The sequence below is a fragment of the Cavia porcellus genome, unplaced genomic scaffold (assembly GCF_034190915.1).
Source record: "Cavia porcellus strain 051 isolate PalLab524CR breed Dunkin Hartley unplaced genomic scaffold, mCavPor4.1 scaffold_18, whole genome shotgun sequence".
Lineage (NCBI taxonomy): Eukaryota > Metazoa > Chordata > Mammalia > Rodentia > Caviidae > Cavia > Cavia porcellus.
In genome coordinates, this window is record NW_026947501.1 from 19,773,774 (window position 1) to 19,790,500 (window position 16,727).

The window sequence follows — 16,727 nt, forward strand, 5'->3', positions numbered from 1 at the left end:
GTGTGCCACCATACTAGGTAATTTAAATTGTTTACACAAACTGTAGAACTCTATTCATTCTCAGCAAAGAGCCACTGCATCAATGAAGTTCAAGAACACAATTTGTAACATTCTATTTATTTTTTTGTTTCAAATGCTGAAATGTTTTTGAAGTTATATAAACAGCATTACATTTTCAAAGCATCATGCAAAATAAAGGCCAACTATTACCCCTTACCTTATTGCCTCTAACCAGAATAAACCATTATAATATTAGATACTCTAATACTCAAAGAGTATGATATATTTTTTCCTTGGGGGGGTGGTACTGGGAGTTGAACTCAGGACCTTGTGCTTGCCAGGTAGGCACAATATGCCACTAAGCTGTATCCCCATCTTCCTTTGGTTTTTTGGTTATGTAGGTTCCAGCTGGCCTTAAACTCACTACAGGATAACAGGCAAACACCAACACACCCAGGAGAATGTCTATTTGAGAGCAACATTTAACAATCCAGTTAGGTGTACACCTACACCTCTTAACCCAGCACCCAGGAGGCTGAGGCAGGAGAATTACCATGAGGCCAGCCTGGGTGCTACAGTGAGTTCAAGACTAGCCTGAACTGCATAGCAAGACACTGGTTCAAACACCCATACATACATTTAATAGTCCAAGATACCATTGGCAATATATATTTGGAGACTTTGGGATGTGTATCATATATTTATATTCCAAATAGAATTAATGTTATGTCTACCTAGAAAACACATAGCAATAGGGCATTAATCATATCACTAACTAAAGCATTAACTATAAAAGCATTTTAATTTCAACTTACTGCAAACCTAAGAAGGAGGCAAGATTTTCCAACCCCAGAGTCGCCAATCAGAAGTAACTTGAATAAATAATCACTGCAAGAAAAAAACAAAAAAAATCACATTAATAAGATGTATAGTACATGCTAAGTTATACAGCAAATATATCACTAAGAATAACAGCGAAGACTACAAATCCTGAAAAGCCCACACATTGCCTACCAAGCCAAATCAACAGGGTCCCTCTGAACTTGACAGAATTCAAAGACAGCCAATGGGGCCAGGGATATAGCTCAGTGGCACAAGCACATGCCTGGCAAGTACAAGGTTCTGAGTTTGATTCCTAGTACCAAGAAAAAAAATCATGATCTTTAAGATCATTTTCCAAATAAAAATGAAGTGATACACACTCTTAGTGACCCCAAAACATGTTAAAAAGCAAAGTCCCACTAATCTATAAAAATAAACTTTCCATTGTTCCAATCAATGAACTCAGTCTCTCCTTCAAAGTCCAAGACAAAAAAAAAAAAGTTTGTGTTTTTGTTTTTTGTTTTTGAGACACAGTTTCACTATGTAGCTCCATGACAGAGCCCAAGTTGCCCTCAAACACCCAGCAATCCTCCTGCCTCTGCCTCCCAAGTGCTAGGATTATAGGTAGGTGCCACCATGGCCAGCTAAATCATTCATAGTAATCTTCTAATGAAGGGACTTTTATGAGGCTTTCCTAGCATCCAACTGAATTTTCCCCTCAAAAAAACAACATGGTGCATACATGCAATGCCAGTTAATGAGGTGGCTAAGGCAGGTGGCTTGCAGTTTGACAGACAGTCTGGGAAACTTACAAAGCTCCTTCCTCAAAAAAAGAAAAAAGGGCTGAGGATGTCACTCAGTGGATATAACTTGGGTTCAATCCAAGTACAGAAGTGAAGGGAGTGATGTCACAACTTCTGAAAGCCTATTACAAATAAATCACACTAGAAATATGATGAAATAAAAAAAAGAAACATGATGAAATCATAAGCTATCTATACAAGCATAGAATTTCACTGCATTCCAAGCTTGTATTAAGTACCCTTCAGGAGGGGAAGGGACTGGGAAAAAAAAAAAAAATAAGATACAGCAGGTACAGGTACAAACTCCCTATGATGATGTGATCAGTACCCAAACTGTACCAATAAAGTTAGCAATAGAAAAAAATAATGAAGTATCCTTCAGAAACACTGAAATCTAGACTCTACTTATATATATACCTACCTCAAAAAAACAACTCTAGGACTAGTGACACAGCTCAGTGGTAGACCCCTGGCATGCTCAAAGCAGTTTGATCCCCAGCATTGTAAAAAAATAAAAACAAAAATACCCAGAGATTTCCTTGATAGAAACGAACACAAAAGACTGCCATAATCTCCAGAGGAATCCCTCCTACATCAATTTCCATGTTCTTTTAAGCAATTTCAAAGGATCAAGAAAAAAAAATCTGAATTTACATGTTATAAGACTTTTGTTTGCTTGCTTGCCTTTGTTATTTTGAGAGCAGGTCTTACTACGTAGCTCAGGCTGGCTTTGAACTCGTAGCCTCGAACTCATCACCCTCCTGCCTCAGCCACCCAAAGACTGTGTTTATAAGAACTACGCCATCACACTCAAATAATTCACTTTTTTTTTTTTTTTTTATGGTAGCAAAGTTTTATTTTGAAAAAAAGGCAGGAAAACAAACAGGCTCTGCAAAGCAAGTCTGAGCCAAGTAAAAGCAGGCAAACTACAGCAGTGGTGACAAACCTATGACACACATGCCACAACAAGCACACACAACCCTCCTCTCTCAGCACACAAGCCATGAATATGAGTTGTTTTTTCTACACTAAAACCTCAGTATTCAGGTTTAATTGTAGTGGAGGCACTTTGTGATAAATAAGAGGGTTTAGGGTTACAGAAGGCACTCAGTCTCCGAAAGATTCACCATCAATACCCCATAGTCTGAGTGCAACCACTACGAAAGATCAACACAGTGGGCTATCATAGCTTTCCAAAATAGCCCATGCTTGTCTCCCAGACACAGCATGTACTTTTATCTCTGCTCCTATTCTGTTTTTCTGTTTACTCAGCCCAAGATTCCTGTGCAGAGCCAGATTCTCTCCCATTCTTCACTACTGCGTTCTCAAACTTTGCCACTGCTGTTTAAAAAAAAAAAAAAAGATTAAATATTGCAGCCTCTCGTTCTCTTAAAAAGGATCTTTCTTTGAGGTACTAGGGATTAAACCCAAGGCTTTTACACTATCCAGCTTTTTTTTTTTTCAGACAAGGTTCCTAAATTGTCCAGTTGACAGAGTGTATATTATCTCCAATTTTAGCTTAGAAAGTATATATGATTTTCATTTTCCTTCTTTGTGGTTTAGCTTTGGGGGTTTGTTTTGTTTCGTTTTGTTTTTCATTTTTGGAGACAGGATCACACTGCGTAGTTCAAGTTAGCCTTTGAATTCACTATGTGGGCCAGACAGGCCTTGAACTTCCTGCAATTCTCTTGCCTCTGCCTTCTGAGTGCTGGGATCACAGGCAGGCACCACCACACCCAGCCCTGTGGTTTAGTTTCAAACAATGTTACCTACCTATCCTTTCCTTCCACAAGACAGTCCACCCTGCGTCCCCCAGAGTGTGCTTTTATCTTGGCTTTTTCCTCCTTCACTCTGCCCAAGCTGCCTCTGCAGAGCCAGTTTCTGCCACAATCTACTTTTACTTTTTCAAACTAACTTTGTTACTGCTTTAAAAAATGCTACTTAAGTGTGAAATGTAAAACATGTCTCTCATAATTTAAATTTAGATTACAATTAGCATTATTTACATTTAAGCAAACTTTTAATTTTAGTAGGTAAAAACTCTTAGTAGCCAGGCATGGTGGCACATGGGAGGTTAGGCAGAAAAAACTCAAATTCAAGCATAGCTGGGCCTGGCACAGTGGTGCACACCTGTAATCCCAGCACTCAGGAGGCTAAGGAAGGAGGACTGCAGCAAGTTCTAGTCCAGCCTGGAGTACATAGGGAGTTCACAGTCACACTGAACTACATAGCAAGACTCTGGGGGTAGGGTGACACCAGCTTGGCAACTTACTGATTTGCATGACTATCTCAAAATGGGGGGGAGGGAAGCCAGACATGGTGGTTCAGGTGTGTAAACTCAGCACTCGAGAGGCTGAGGCAGGAAGATGACAAATTCAAACCCAGCTTGACCAAGTCAGCATAACTCTGTCTCAAAATAAAATAAAGGGTTGGGAATGTAGTTAGGTACAAAGGACCTTGGTCAAATCTACCACCACCAAAAAGAGGAAAAAGTAATCACTACTATCCTAAGTTATCCTAGTATACTTCACACTCCTCATTTGCAATCCAGAACTACTTTTTTATTTCTGATTTTCAGTGACACTTCATACTTTCTATACCCGAGAAAACTACCATTGAACTATATCCGACTGTGACAACACATCCCCAACCTCAAAAAACAAAAACAAAATCTTCCTTGTAGGTTTCCCATAACATACACATATATATATACATTCCCAATATGCATACAAATCCTCTTTATATGTTTCCCATAATACATATTGGGTTTCCCATAAATACCTTGTTTTTAAGTTTTACCTACTAACTGTAGCATTCACTAGTTCTCCTGTAACTATTATTAATGTGGTAATCCACTGATTTTTCCTATTATCTCTTGTATATACATTATGGGAAACATAAGATTTTTGTCGTTTTTATTTTTTAATACAAGGTCTCACTGTGTATCAGACTGGCCTTAAATTCATCATGCAGCACAGGCTTTTTTTTTCCCCCTGAGCAATATTCCACTGTAAACTCAGGCTGGTCTTGAACCCACTGTGATGCTCCTGACTCAGCCTCCAAAGTGCTAGATTACAGGTGTGTGACACCATGACCAGCCAGTCCTTTTTATTTTCGAGACTGGCTCTTGCTAAACTACCCAGGCCAGCCTTAAACTGGCATTTCTATCTCAGTTGTCCCAACTAGGTTTAGAGAAGTGTGTCATAGAGCTTAACTCGGTGTTTACATTTTAAAACAAAACACACCAGGGGGCTGGAGATTTAGCTCAGTGGCATAAGCACCTGCCTTACAAGCAGGCAGTCATGAGTTCGATCCCTGGTACTGATAAAGGAAAAAGACAAAAAAAAAAAAAAAAACCCAAATAAAAGAAAAAAAGCCTAACTGATAGCATACTGATTTTTTTTTTTGGGGAGGGGGGGTATTTTGGAACAGGATCTGGCTATGCAGTTCAGGCTGGCCTTGAGGTCACTTTGTAACCCAGGCTAGTCTCAAACTTGCCACAATCCTCTTGCCTCAGCTTCCTGAGTGCAGGGATTGCAGGCCTGCACCACTGTTCCCGGCTCAGTATACTCTGATATTAAAGGACTATTTTAACAATCTTTCTTTCAAGATCAATTAAGCCATATGTGTGTATGTATATCTACGTAATGTTTTAATCATTTTTTAAAATTGTGTTGGAAAAAAATCTATGCTGGGCAAGAAGCACACACCTGTAATCCCAGCATTCAGGAGGCAGAGGCAGGAGGGATCATCATGAGTTCAAGGTCAGCCTGGTCTACATAAGCAGGTTCAAAGCCAGTCTGGACTAATGAGACCCTGCCTCGAAAAAACAAAACAAAACAAAACAAAACAAAAAAACCAACACACAAAGCAAGCAAGCAAGAACCTGACCAGGCAGGGTGGGACACACTTGTAATCTTAACTACTCAGAAAGTAAAAGGATCATAAATTCAAGGCCAGCCTGGGAAACTTGGTGAGGACCCTGTCTCAAAATAGAAATGTAAAAAAGGAGCCAGATATGCTGGCACAGGCCTGTAATCCCAGCAACTGAATCCTCTGAAAGTGAGCCTCTTTTATCTGGTCCCAGTGCTGGGAAAGTGACTAACTCAGGGCTGGAAAGGACTATGGCAATTACAATCTGCCAGGTATGGGTGGCCTAGAGTCCTGGACTTCTTTCAGCAACTGTACACAAACAGAGATAAAGGCCAGATTCAAGGAGTCCTTGCCAGCACCAGGCCTTAAAAGCCCAGTGGGCAGTGTGACTTGAGTCCAGGCTCATTCACCACAGGGCAAAGACCCCAATTCACAACTGCTCCCCAAGGCAAGGCTCACCTTTTGTCTCTACTGTGTTGTGTCAGATCAGCAGTGCTTTTATCAACTCTAAAATATGGGGTTATTTGAGAAAGCAGCAGATGAGACAGGTCAAGAACACAAGGAGAAAAACTGGGGTAGAAAGAGCAATAAAAGCAGGATGGAATGGTACATGCCAATAATCCCAGCGTTTGGGAGGCTGAGGCAAGAGGATCATGATGTGGTTGGTGGTCAACCTGAGATATACAGGGAGTGCAAGGCCAGCCTGAACTACACACTACACCGTAAGACCCTGTCACAAAAAACTAAAATATAAAAAATTTAAGCGGGGCTGGGGGTTTAGCTCAGCGGCGTAAGTGCCTGCTTGGTAAAAGCAAGGTCATGAGTTCAATCCCCAGCACCAAAAGAAAAATTAAAAGTGGAGATATAGCTCAATGGTGAAGTGTTTATCCAGCACAGACAAGGTATTCTCTCCTTCTTAAATTTTTTTTTTTTTTTTTTTTTTTTTTTTGTAAAAGGGATCACAACCTTGGGCTCACCAGGCAGGCACTTACACCACTGAGCTAAATCCCCGACCCCTCCCTCTAAAAATTTAAACACCAGGTTCAATTTAACACAAGGTTCAACACTTATTTCTGGGGAAAAAAAATTGGGAGTGAATGATTTTTTGAGAAGAGTAAAGAGTAGGTCACCAAAATAAAATTTAACAAGACCCACATTTTAAACTCAAATGACAGTTGGAGATGTAGTTCAATAGCACTTCCAAGCAAGTATGAAGGTGCTAGTTTTCATCCCTAACACCATAAAGTGTGTATGTGTAATTTTTTAATGTCCCCAGGGCATATGACTATTAATGGTTAAAAATAACTGCTCTAAATCAAGAAACTGGCAATCATGTATAAAGAAAATAGAAAGGACAAAGAACAGATCTACCTAAGTACCACTGTTGAACAAAAAAGTAAGAGTCAGAGAAATCCACCATTGTTCTCAAAATTATATACAATTCACTCAGGGTTGGGCATGGTGGTGCATGCCTGTAAACCCAGCACTTGGAGGCTGAGGAAGGAGGATCAAGAATTTGAACTCAGCCTGGGTAATTTATCAAGATTTTGCCTCAAAATTTTAAAGGGGGAGACAGCAGCTAGGAAGTAACTCAGTGTAAAGGCCCCAGATTTAACTCTCCAGTACTTCAAGAAAAAAAATTTTTTGTTTGATTCTTAAAGCTCATTAATTTAGGTGAAGACTGCATAAAATGCCCTATGAAAAACCACTAAGTGAAGTGAATGGCACACAGAATAGTAAGCACTTGTTAAAACAGTAGCTATTAGTAAAACATGTCCCTTTTTGAGCAAGCAAACACATGCACATGTAATACTACTTACTTGTCAGAATTAAACAGAACACAGTACACTTAACTGGAATCTTGGATTTAATAAAACAGGATGTACTGGCCCACTGAGCCAATGCTGGCCAAATGAACCAACTGGAAACAAAAGTACTAAGAAAAGCTATTTACTTCCTCTGCAACCTGTTTCTCCTATGTTAAGTCAGCCAACACTTCTCTGGCTCCTCAGTCTTGGGACTTTTTTCCCCCCTTTCCTAAATATTCTACCACTGTCTTTTTATAATTTGAAACACTTATAAAGGGTGACTAAAGACCTAGGTTTTTTTCCCTAAATTCTATTCCAGACATTAAAGCCGCAATCTCAGCCACACCCACTATAGGAAAAGGGAATAAATCTAGGCAATCTGCCCAAATCTCTTACTAAAGGCCAAAGTTCAGACAAAGAATGGTAAAGAACTGATGCTAGGGCTGGGGATTTAGCTCAGCGGCATAAGCCACTGCCTTGCAAGTGTGCGGTTGTGAGTTCGATCTCTGGTACCGATAAAAACAAAAAAGACAAAAAAAAAAGAGCTGATGCTGCTAACATACAAATCTAAAATACCTCAGGCACTGGCATCATACACCCAATTTTGGTTTTTCTTTATTAAAGACATTCAAAGTTGATATTTTAGCAAATGTTTTTTTAAAAACTCACAATATTAAGCATTTTATTTTACTCAGAGCATCTTCCTATATAAGAAAAGAGGTAAGAATAGATACCATTAGTGAAAGGAAGCTATTCTTTTTTTGATTTTTCATTTTGAGACAGAGCCTTGAACTCACAGCCATCCTCCTGCCTCAGCCTCCCAAATGCTGAGATTACAATACTGTGCCACCACACCCAGCTGGCAAGCATTACTATCAATTTTAAGGCGCAGAACTATAGCTCAATAGCAGAGCACTTGCCCTAGCACATGCAAGGCCCTGGGTTCCATCCCCACCACTAAAACAGTAATACTTAACTACTATAATTATGAATAGTAAAATCAACACATAAAATCAAACTACCAGAGACAGAAAACATATACATAACTGACTACAAATAAAGGATATGAACACAAGATGTTAGCACATAGGTAAATTATTGTTTCTACAATGGGGGAAAAAAGACCAAATTATCCAAGAAATTACTTAAAAAGAAAAGTGCTCTTTAAAACCTAGAATTGCAAAGTGAACACTTCATTTTTAGTTTAGTTTGTTTTTTGTACCGGGGATTGAACTCAAGGCTGTGTGCTTGCAGAGCTAAAACCCCAGCCCCAAACACTTGATTTTTGAAGCTCTTTGATCACTGACTTTTTTTCCCTGGTACTAAGGTCTTGGCCAAACTAAACTGCCCAGTATAGGCTCCAATTTATGATCCTCCTACCTTTTCCCAGAATGCTGGGATTACAGCTGTGTACCATCATGCCCAGCTTTTAACAAAACCAGCTTTAAAAAAAAAAAAAATTGAGATTAGGGTGGTAGTTTAGTAGTAGAATGTTCAAACCTTGGCCTCGATCCACCACCTAAATAAATGAAAATGTCAGAAACTGTCAATGTGTCTATTTAACTATAATGAAAAGAGGAAGTTTCAACATGCAAAATTTAACTTACCTTTAAATGAGCCTACAAAAATCAGGCATGGTGGCTGACTACTATACTGCTAGCACTCAGGAGGCTGAGGCAGGATTTCCAAAGCCAACCTGGGTCACATAGTGAGTTCAAGGTCAGCCTGAACACTAGTATACAGCAAGACTGTCTCAAACACACACACACAATATACAATCCAAAAAAAACTACAAGACCATCTCATTCATATAACATACTCTTCAGATGTACTTTGTGGAGACTATGCAGCTACTGAAACTTAAATGATCCACACAATCATTCACATTTAAAAATCACATTCTGGGTAGCACAGTGGGACTACGATAGTGGCCTAGTGCCTCACAGAGACCCTGAGCTTCTATAAGAGCAACTGGTGGTGGTGGGAGTGACATCTGCAGCCGAGTACAGCTTTTACTGTTGAGGTTCTTCAGTGCAGAAAGAGAAAGAATGCACATTTACATGTGAATACTGAGAGAACTGGGAAAGCTTTTTTTTTTTTCTTTTTAATCTTTCTGTATCTGGACACATTTCTGCATGTGTTCACTTTGCCTCCTTTTAAGAATTTTCCTGACACTATTCAGGCTCCTCACACTGTCTTGTTATGGCTTAAGGGACAGATTTCTGCTTTGGTCTAGCTAAGTGTGACATTTTGAAGGGTATCATCTTAGTAATCTGCTATTTCACAATGCACTATGTTGACTACTCCATGATGTACCACCTGATAAGGGGGCAACCTGTCATCAAGCTATATATCATCTACAACATGCTCAAGGTAGCTTACTGTCTGGTTTTCATTATTTGGACAGGACATACTAGATGCTCTGGTTTGAACAGAAACAGAGCCTAAAAGGAAAGAGCCTGTTTTCTGAGCAGTTCCTCATTTCTTCAAGGGTGTTCTCTATGTGTGTAACCTTTTAGATTTCCTGGAAACCCCAGCAGTGTACAGTCTACCTTATTTTACTTGGTTAGCTATTTCACACATTTAAAAATGTAAGTCTATGGGGCTGGGGATTTAGCTCAGTGGCATAAGCACCTTGCCTTGCAAGTGTGTGGTCATGAGTTCGATCCCCGGTACTGAAAAAAAAGAAAAAGACCAAAAAAAAAAAGTATGTCTATGGGTATGTCCTAATGATTAATGTAAGAAACAGTGATAGAACTGAAATTGAGTTAAAGAGCCTTACATATGCATAACCTTCTGAACTGCTGACAAACTGTTTTTTTCTTGGTGTAACTCATTAGAAGAAAAGATTCTGTCATGAAAAGGTAGTATTTCTACATACTTTACACTATAGAGAGCTATATAACTTTTCCATGCTTAGGATTTTTGAAGTTATCTTTTATATGTAGGAACTTCTTCTTTGGAGAGTTTTGTGTACATGTGAGTACCCCTGGCTTAAAGCTTTTGACAGTTTATGTAGCTTTACTGTCTACACGTGTGTATACCACACATACATTTTTACAATAACATGCATATCTACTATTAAACTCCATATAGAATCCAGACTCACTTAGTTATTTTAATAATGTTGACAGAGACTGGGTTAATACTTGGTAAGTTAAAGAACTTTAAGTGGGAAAGTATCTACAAAGGTAAAGCTTATTTTGACATTAGTAGAGTGGGTGGGAGATATACCTCAATGGCACAAATGCCTGCCTGGTAAATGTAAAGTCCTGAGTTTGATTTTCGGTCCAAAAAAAAAAATTAGTAGAGTAAAACAGTTACCATTTACCATTTTAAAATACAAATTAACCATCCCAAGTCTACAGTGAATATAGTTCTACATGACACACAAAGAAGAATCTTAATTTTCAGACATTTCCATATTCCCTGAAGAAGCAAAGAAGAAAATAACTTCCTGACTTTTGTGTTTTTGTAAAGTTCAAACTACCTCCATTCAGAATATATATTCCAAAGTTTCTTTCAATATTTATACCACAGAGGGCCTGTTTTCCAAGCACTGTGCTTAGTGCCCAAGATACAGAAAAAATAAAATAATTCTATTCAGAAGGACTTATTTATTAATTTATTTTTTGGTACCAGGGATTGAACTCACGACCTCAACCTGCCAGGCAGGCGCTTATAACACTGAGCAAAATCCCTGGCCCTCGTAGTCTTATTTATAAAAGTTCATTTCTACTTTTGTTTCACATGGATTGTATACATTTTATTCTATCAAATCTATGTCAACTACAGCTAACCTAGAAATCATAAATGCAATAAAATAGTTTGGTAATTTTGAAAAAAAAATCATTTTCTGAATCATGAGAATGCAAGTTATTTTTCCTCTTTAAAATTCTGGTCCAGACTGGGTACCTCACTGACTTAGCAAGATCTGGTCTCAAAATAAAAACTAAACAGGGCTGGGGAATGCTCAATGAAGAACTTAGGCTCAATCCCTAGAGCTACAAAATAAAACAAGATCAAAACAAAAAAACTACAATGGATCGAAGGAGATTATTGCTGTATTAATAGTGCACTAGTATATTAAGCATAGGTATGCAACCTTATTTTTAAGACATTCTGTAAATAGCCAAAATTACTGTAACAGTAAGGAAAATTACTACAAGCAAATGGATTATGAACAATTTTTTTCTGGTATTAAAATAATGTTAAGTATTTAACTGGTGCGCTGAGATAATCACTGCCAGCTCTACCAACTCAATTAAAAATCAAAATCCTTCATTAGAACTCTTAAAATAAGGAAAATTTTACCCAATTTCATCTACTTTTACATTAAGATTAAATTTGCAATTATTTTTTGTTTGTAGTTGAAACTCAAACTAGTCAGTTAATACCTTTAACTTCACCTTAAAGATAACCTTGGGCTGTCATTTCTCCCAAATTAGCATAAGAACATAGATAGAGGTCAAAGGGACAGATTAAATTTCAACCTTTAAACAGGAGGTACTGGTAACATGTCTCTAATCCCAGCACTGGGGACTCTGAGGCAGGAGGATTGCTGTGAGTTCCAGGTAAGCTTTAGGCTACATAGCTTCAAAGCCAGCCTGAACTACATAGCAAGACCCTGTCTTCAAAATAAAAAAGGAGAGAGCCAGGGATTTCGCTCAGCAGCGTAAGCAACTGTGTGACAAGTGCAAGGTTGAGTTCAATCTTCGGTACCAAAAAAAAAAAAAAAAAAGGCAAAAATAAAAGAGAGACTTTTGAAATGCAGCCCAGAACAAAGGCCCTAGTTTCAATTCCCAGTAACACACACACACCCCTCCCCCAAAAAAGACTAGGAGAAACTGAATTCAGATTACTAAAGCTGCATGTCCTTGTGATCTATCTTAATACTAATCACTTCATCTAGCCTTAAAAATTTTTATTTATGGGGTGAGGTGGTCTATGCATATAATCCCAAGCACTCAGGGAGACTCAGCCAGGAGAACTGCCATGAGTTCCGAGAACAGTCTGAACTACCCAGTGAGTTCAAGGCCATCCTAAAATACACAGCAATACCCTGTCTCAAAAAATATATGTAGCTACTCTTGTCAAAAAAAGGTATTAGGGCTGGGGATTTAGCTCAGCAGCCTAAGTGCCTACCTTGCAAGTGCACAGTCATAAGTTCAATCCCTGGTACCAACAAAAAAAAAGATAACTAAGACAATAGATGTCAATCTTCTTCACTATAATAAACATTTTATTATCTACATATATCCCATAATACTGTATTGAAACTCTCAAACATATCATAATTCACTTTTATTTTTTTTCTTTTTTATCTTTTTTGAAACAGTTTCACTATGCCATTCAGGATGGCCCTGAACTCACCCTGTGGCCCAGGCTGGCCTCAAACTCACAGGAATCCCGCTGCCTCAGCCTCCCAAGTGTTGGGGTATAATGCACTTTTTAATTTTTTTTTCCACTAGGGGCTGGAGATTTAGCTCAGCAGCATAAGCACCTGCCTTGAAAGCGGGTGGTCATAAGTTCAATCCCCGGTACCGATTAAAAAAAAAAATTTCACTAACACTTTTGCAAAGATTTCCCAAACTCTTGGATTATTTTAGGGAACAGTCTACAATACCAATAAAGTAGGTCAGGTATTGACATATCTGAAATCAGAATAAACATAAAAATAATATCTGGATTTGATTTTGTTGAGGCCATTAAACTAGAGTCCTCAAAAGAAAAGATGACTTGACATGGTCTTCTGAATTACTGCCCACCCAAAATGAATGATATTGTGAAATAGGAAAAAATGTTCAAATGGGAAGGGGAACTAAGGAGGGAGGAGGGGAAAAGGAGTTGAAGGGAGGACAGGGGAATGGGGAAAAAAAAAAAAAAAGAATCACGTTATATCATGCACAGGTTACAAATACCCTATGATGAATGTGAGCACTATGTATACCTAAAATGTACCAATAAACTTGCCTATGATCCCAGCACTCATGAGGCTGAGGCAGGAGGGTCATTGGGAGATTGAGACCAGCCTGGGCTACAAAGTTAGCTCAAGGCCAGCCTGAAATGCATAACAAGACCGTGTCTCAAAAAGACAAAAAGAAATTATTATTATCATCTAAGTAAAACCCTAGCATGCTGAGAGGTTGAAGCAGAAGGATCCAAAACTGGTACCCACTCTGGGCAACCTGTCTCAAAATTTTAACAAATGCTGGGAATGTAGCTCAAAGTGAAGCCTAAAAAGGCTGGAAATACAGTTCAGTCAGTGTAAAGGCCCTAGGTTCAATTCCCAGTACCAAAAAAAAACCTGTCTCTGCCATCCATTAGCCATTTCTCTTTCCTCTTTTGAAATGACTTCCTCACTCACTCCCCACTATTCCTCCAAATCTAGTTACTAATAATGCTCTTACAGGTGTCTTATTTAACAACAGCCAACTATAACCCATCACCTCCTGTGAATTCTCACTGCTCTGATTCATGCTGCACATCTGAAAATTACTCTCTACTGTATCAAGCCAGGCGTAGTAGTTAATATCTGTGGTCCCAGCACTTGGAAGGCTGCTAGCTCAAGACCAGCCTGGACTACATACTAAATTCAAGTTGGTCTGAACTACACAGCAAGACCCTGTCTCAAAAAACAAACAAAATCTGTTATCTCTATTTCATTGCAAGTTTTTTTTTTTAGTATAAGGATTATTTTTCTAAATCCTTGCACTACTAGAATGTCTCACATGAAAGTGATTTATACCACATTAATGGTTCTTTTAGTTTTCCAAATTTGTTTACATACTTTTGACTCTCACCACTATACAGGAAGAGTAACTATTTCAGAAAAGGCCAAATTTAGACACTGTGGAACTCAACAAATTTATGTTCAAGTAATTATTATTTAAGATCTATTTATAGTACTAAATACATTTTGCAAACAAAGGAAACTCTTTGAAAAGTAGAGGTTTACAAACATCCATAAAATGTAAGGCCATGCTCTTTATTAAAGGAAAACTAATACTGTAGTTAGGAACTTCAAATTCAACTACGCAAAATCCACTGTGCCCTTGGAGCATTTGATAACGAAATAAAAAACTGCCACCCACACAACAAATAAGAATTGTAAGAATACTACTCTCAACTTTTTTTTTTTTTTGGGGGGGGGGGGGTAACGAGGAATTGAACTTAGGACCCTGTGCTTGCCAGGCAGCAACTTGTGCAGCAGAGTTAGTTCCCTGGCCCTCCAGCTGCTTAAAGTATATAAAATTCTAAGAAAATACCATGGCTTCCATTTAGTGTAAAAGAAAGGAGTGAGAAAAACAAAGGGAAACTCACTCTTAGAGCTAAAAATCAGCAATTCTATAATTGTTTGCTGAACACTGATTGACAGTTGAGTGTAAATACTGAGTGAGCTTAACATTTAAAGTAGGCATTAGTATTAACCTTTGCCCTTTAAGAAAATCCTAAGTAATGCACTTTAGGTTCTAATTAAATTATCGGACTGTTTAATAATGCTCAATATGAAAACACAGGACACTTCAGCACAAACCATAGTATTACAAAACTTGAACTCAGAAAGCATTTTGCAAGAGCCATGTGACACACACATGCCAGTCAGCTAAACTGAGGGGCGGATCTTTTGGAGAAAAATGTTTAGCAGTAATTGACCAAAGGAGTAAACAAATTTAACCTTTAAGACAAACGCTGATTTTTGCTTTTTAAAAATTCCCCTTCTCTTTTAGAAACTTCTCACACCAAAGAACATCGTTTGTCTCCTCTACATTCTCATTTATAGATTTTTAAATTGTAGTGCTTTTCTCGGGATACTGAGGAGAGCCCAAAGTCTCCCCAAGAAAAGTGAACACCAGGTCCAAGAAAGGCGCCCAGGTGTGTCACATCTGCTGTGGCGACTTCCTGAGTAAGCAAGAAAAAGGAATGCATTAACTTTTCATGACACGTCATGGAGCCTCATTCGCTATCTGCTAGCATTCAAGTAGGTAATCCAAGCCCTACTGATCTTTACTGGCCCCTTCATTTCTCCCCGAAACTGACCGAAAACTCTGCCTTTAATTTGGCAGTATCTGGAAGACATTTCTTGGTTTTAGCTGGTTTTGGTTGCTGACGACCTACAGAAGCCAAAATGACCTAGGCTGTCCTCTCTGCACACACACACACGTCCAGGTTTTTCGAAGGCAATGGACCGGGGAGTTCTTCAAGAACTCTGCAGTAGGAAACTGAACATTGAAGCCGCTCCTCGCCGTCCACTCGTGGCCCTCAACCCCACGCAGTCCCGAGCAGATCCATGTTACCGGGGACCCGCGGGGAGGGTGGAAGGCGCGGGCCGAGCCGCTCAGGATTTCCAAGTAAAACTGGTTTCCGCCCTGACGTTCCTGACAGCTCCGCAGAGTGCGGGCGCAGGGGCCGACGACGCCTCCAGGCGGCTCGGCCGCGAGTCCCTCCGCCCACAAACAAGTGCCCCTCAGCGGTCGCGCCCTCCCGGGAGCCCGGCTTCAGGCCGGCACCGCCGCCAGACCCCTCCCCGGCCGCCCGGCCGCCCGGCCGCCCCTCCGCCGTCAGACAATGGGGCCCGGCCCGGCCGCCGCCCCGTCACTTCGCCCCGCCGGCCTACGTGCTCGCCCCTGCCCCGTCCGCCTCGCCCCCGCAAGCGTCGCCCAGCCGGCCGGCCCACAGACCCTGAGCCCGGCGCTCTCCTGGACTCACTATTCGGGATTCATGCTGGACATGTCACTGCAGCTGCCGCCGCCGCCACCGCCGCCCTTGCTGCCGCAGCCGCCTCCCCGACTCTCCGCGCCACGGGCAGTCGAAGGAAAGGAATGAGATAGGCTAGTCCAGGAGAGCAGACGTCTTTCCCCACTCCTTCCCCTTAGAACACAATCAGCAGCCGCCGCCACTCAGCTATCGCTTCCACCCAAGATGGCCGCCGGCGAACCAGGAAATAGGGAAGCCCTAGACCGAGGTCTTTTCCACAGCTCAGAGGGCGGCTACGCCGTGGGGCACGCCGGGAAGGAGAGTCACGCGCCCCGACGTGTAAGCTGAGGACCCACGGGGCGGTAAGCCGTCCTGCACTCAGCTTCCCACCAAGCCCCGCGCCTTTGGCGCGTGCGCACTTTTGAATTTGTCGCCCGCCCCATTCTCCACTCCCTCACCCCCAGCCTCCGCCCCTCTCAGCTCCCCTCCCCTCTGACTCGCTGGCGAGGACTTCGCTCAGACTCCCCCTATCGGATTGGCTGAGGCCGAGCTGCCCTGGTGATGTCATCAGTGAGACGTGGCAGCCGGGCGAGTCAGCGCCCCATAGGAAAGGGGGGTGGTCAGGGGCGGAGGGCGAGGCCGGCTGCGGCTTGTCGTGGGGGTGGGGGAGCAGAGCCAGGGCCAGAGCGGAGAGGAGGGAGAGGTCAGACCCCGGGGATTGGGT

At 40.8% G+C, this 16,727-nt stretch overlaps 1 protein-coding gene across 1 annotated transcript in view; it reads right to left on the reverse strand.

The window, feature by feature from the left end:
- The window catches only part of Rab1a (RAB1A, member RAS oncogene family), a 38,801-nt gene extending 22,542 nt beyond the window's left edge, over positions 1-16,259 (reverse strand). The window contains 2 exon segments of the mRNA XM_003467515.5: positions 816-888; positions 16,016-16,259. Coding sequence (XP_003467563.2) covers positions 816-888; positions 16,016-16,038 — 96 coding nt within the window. The 5' untranslated portion in view covers positions 16,039-16,259.
- Positions 16,260-16,727: the final 468 nt, after the last annotated feature.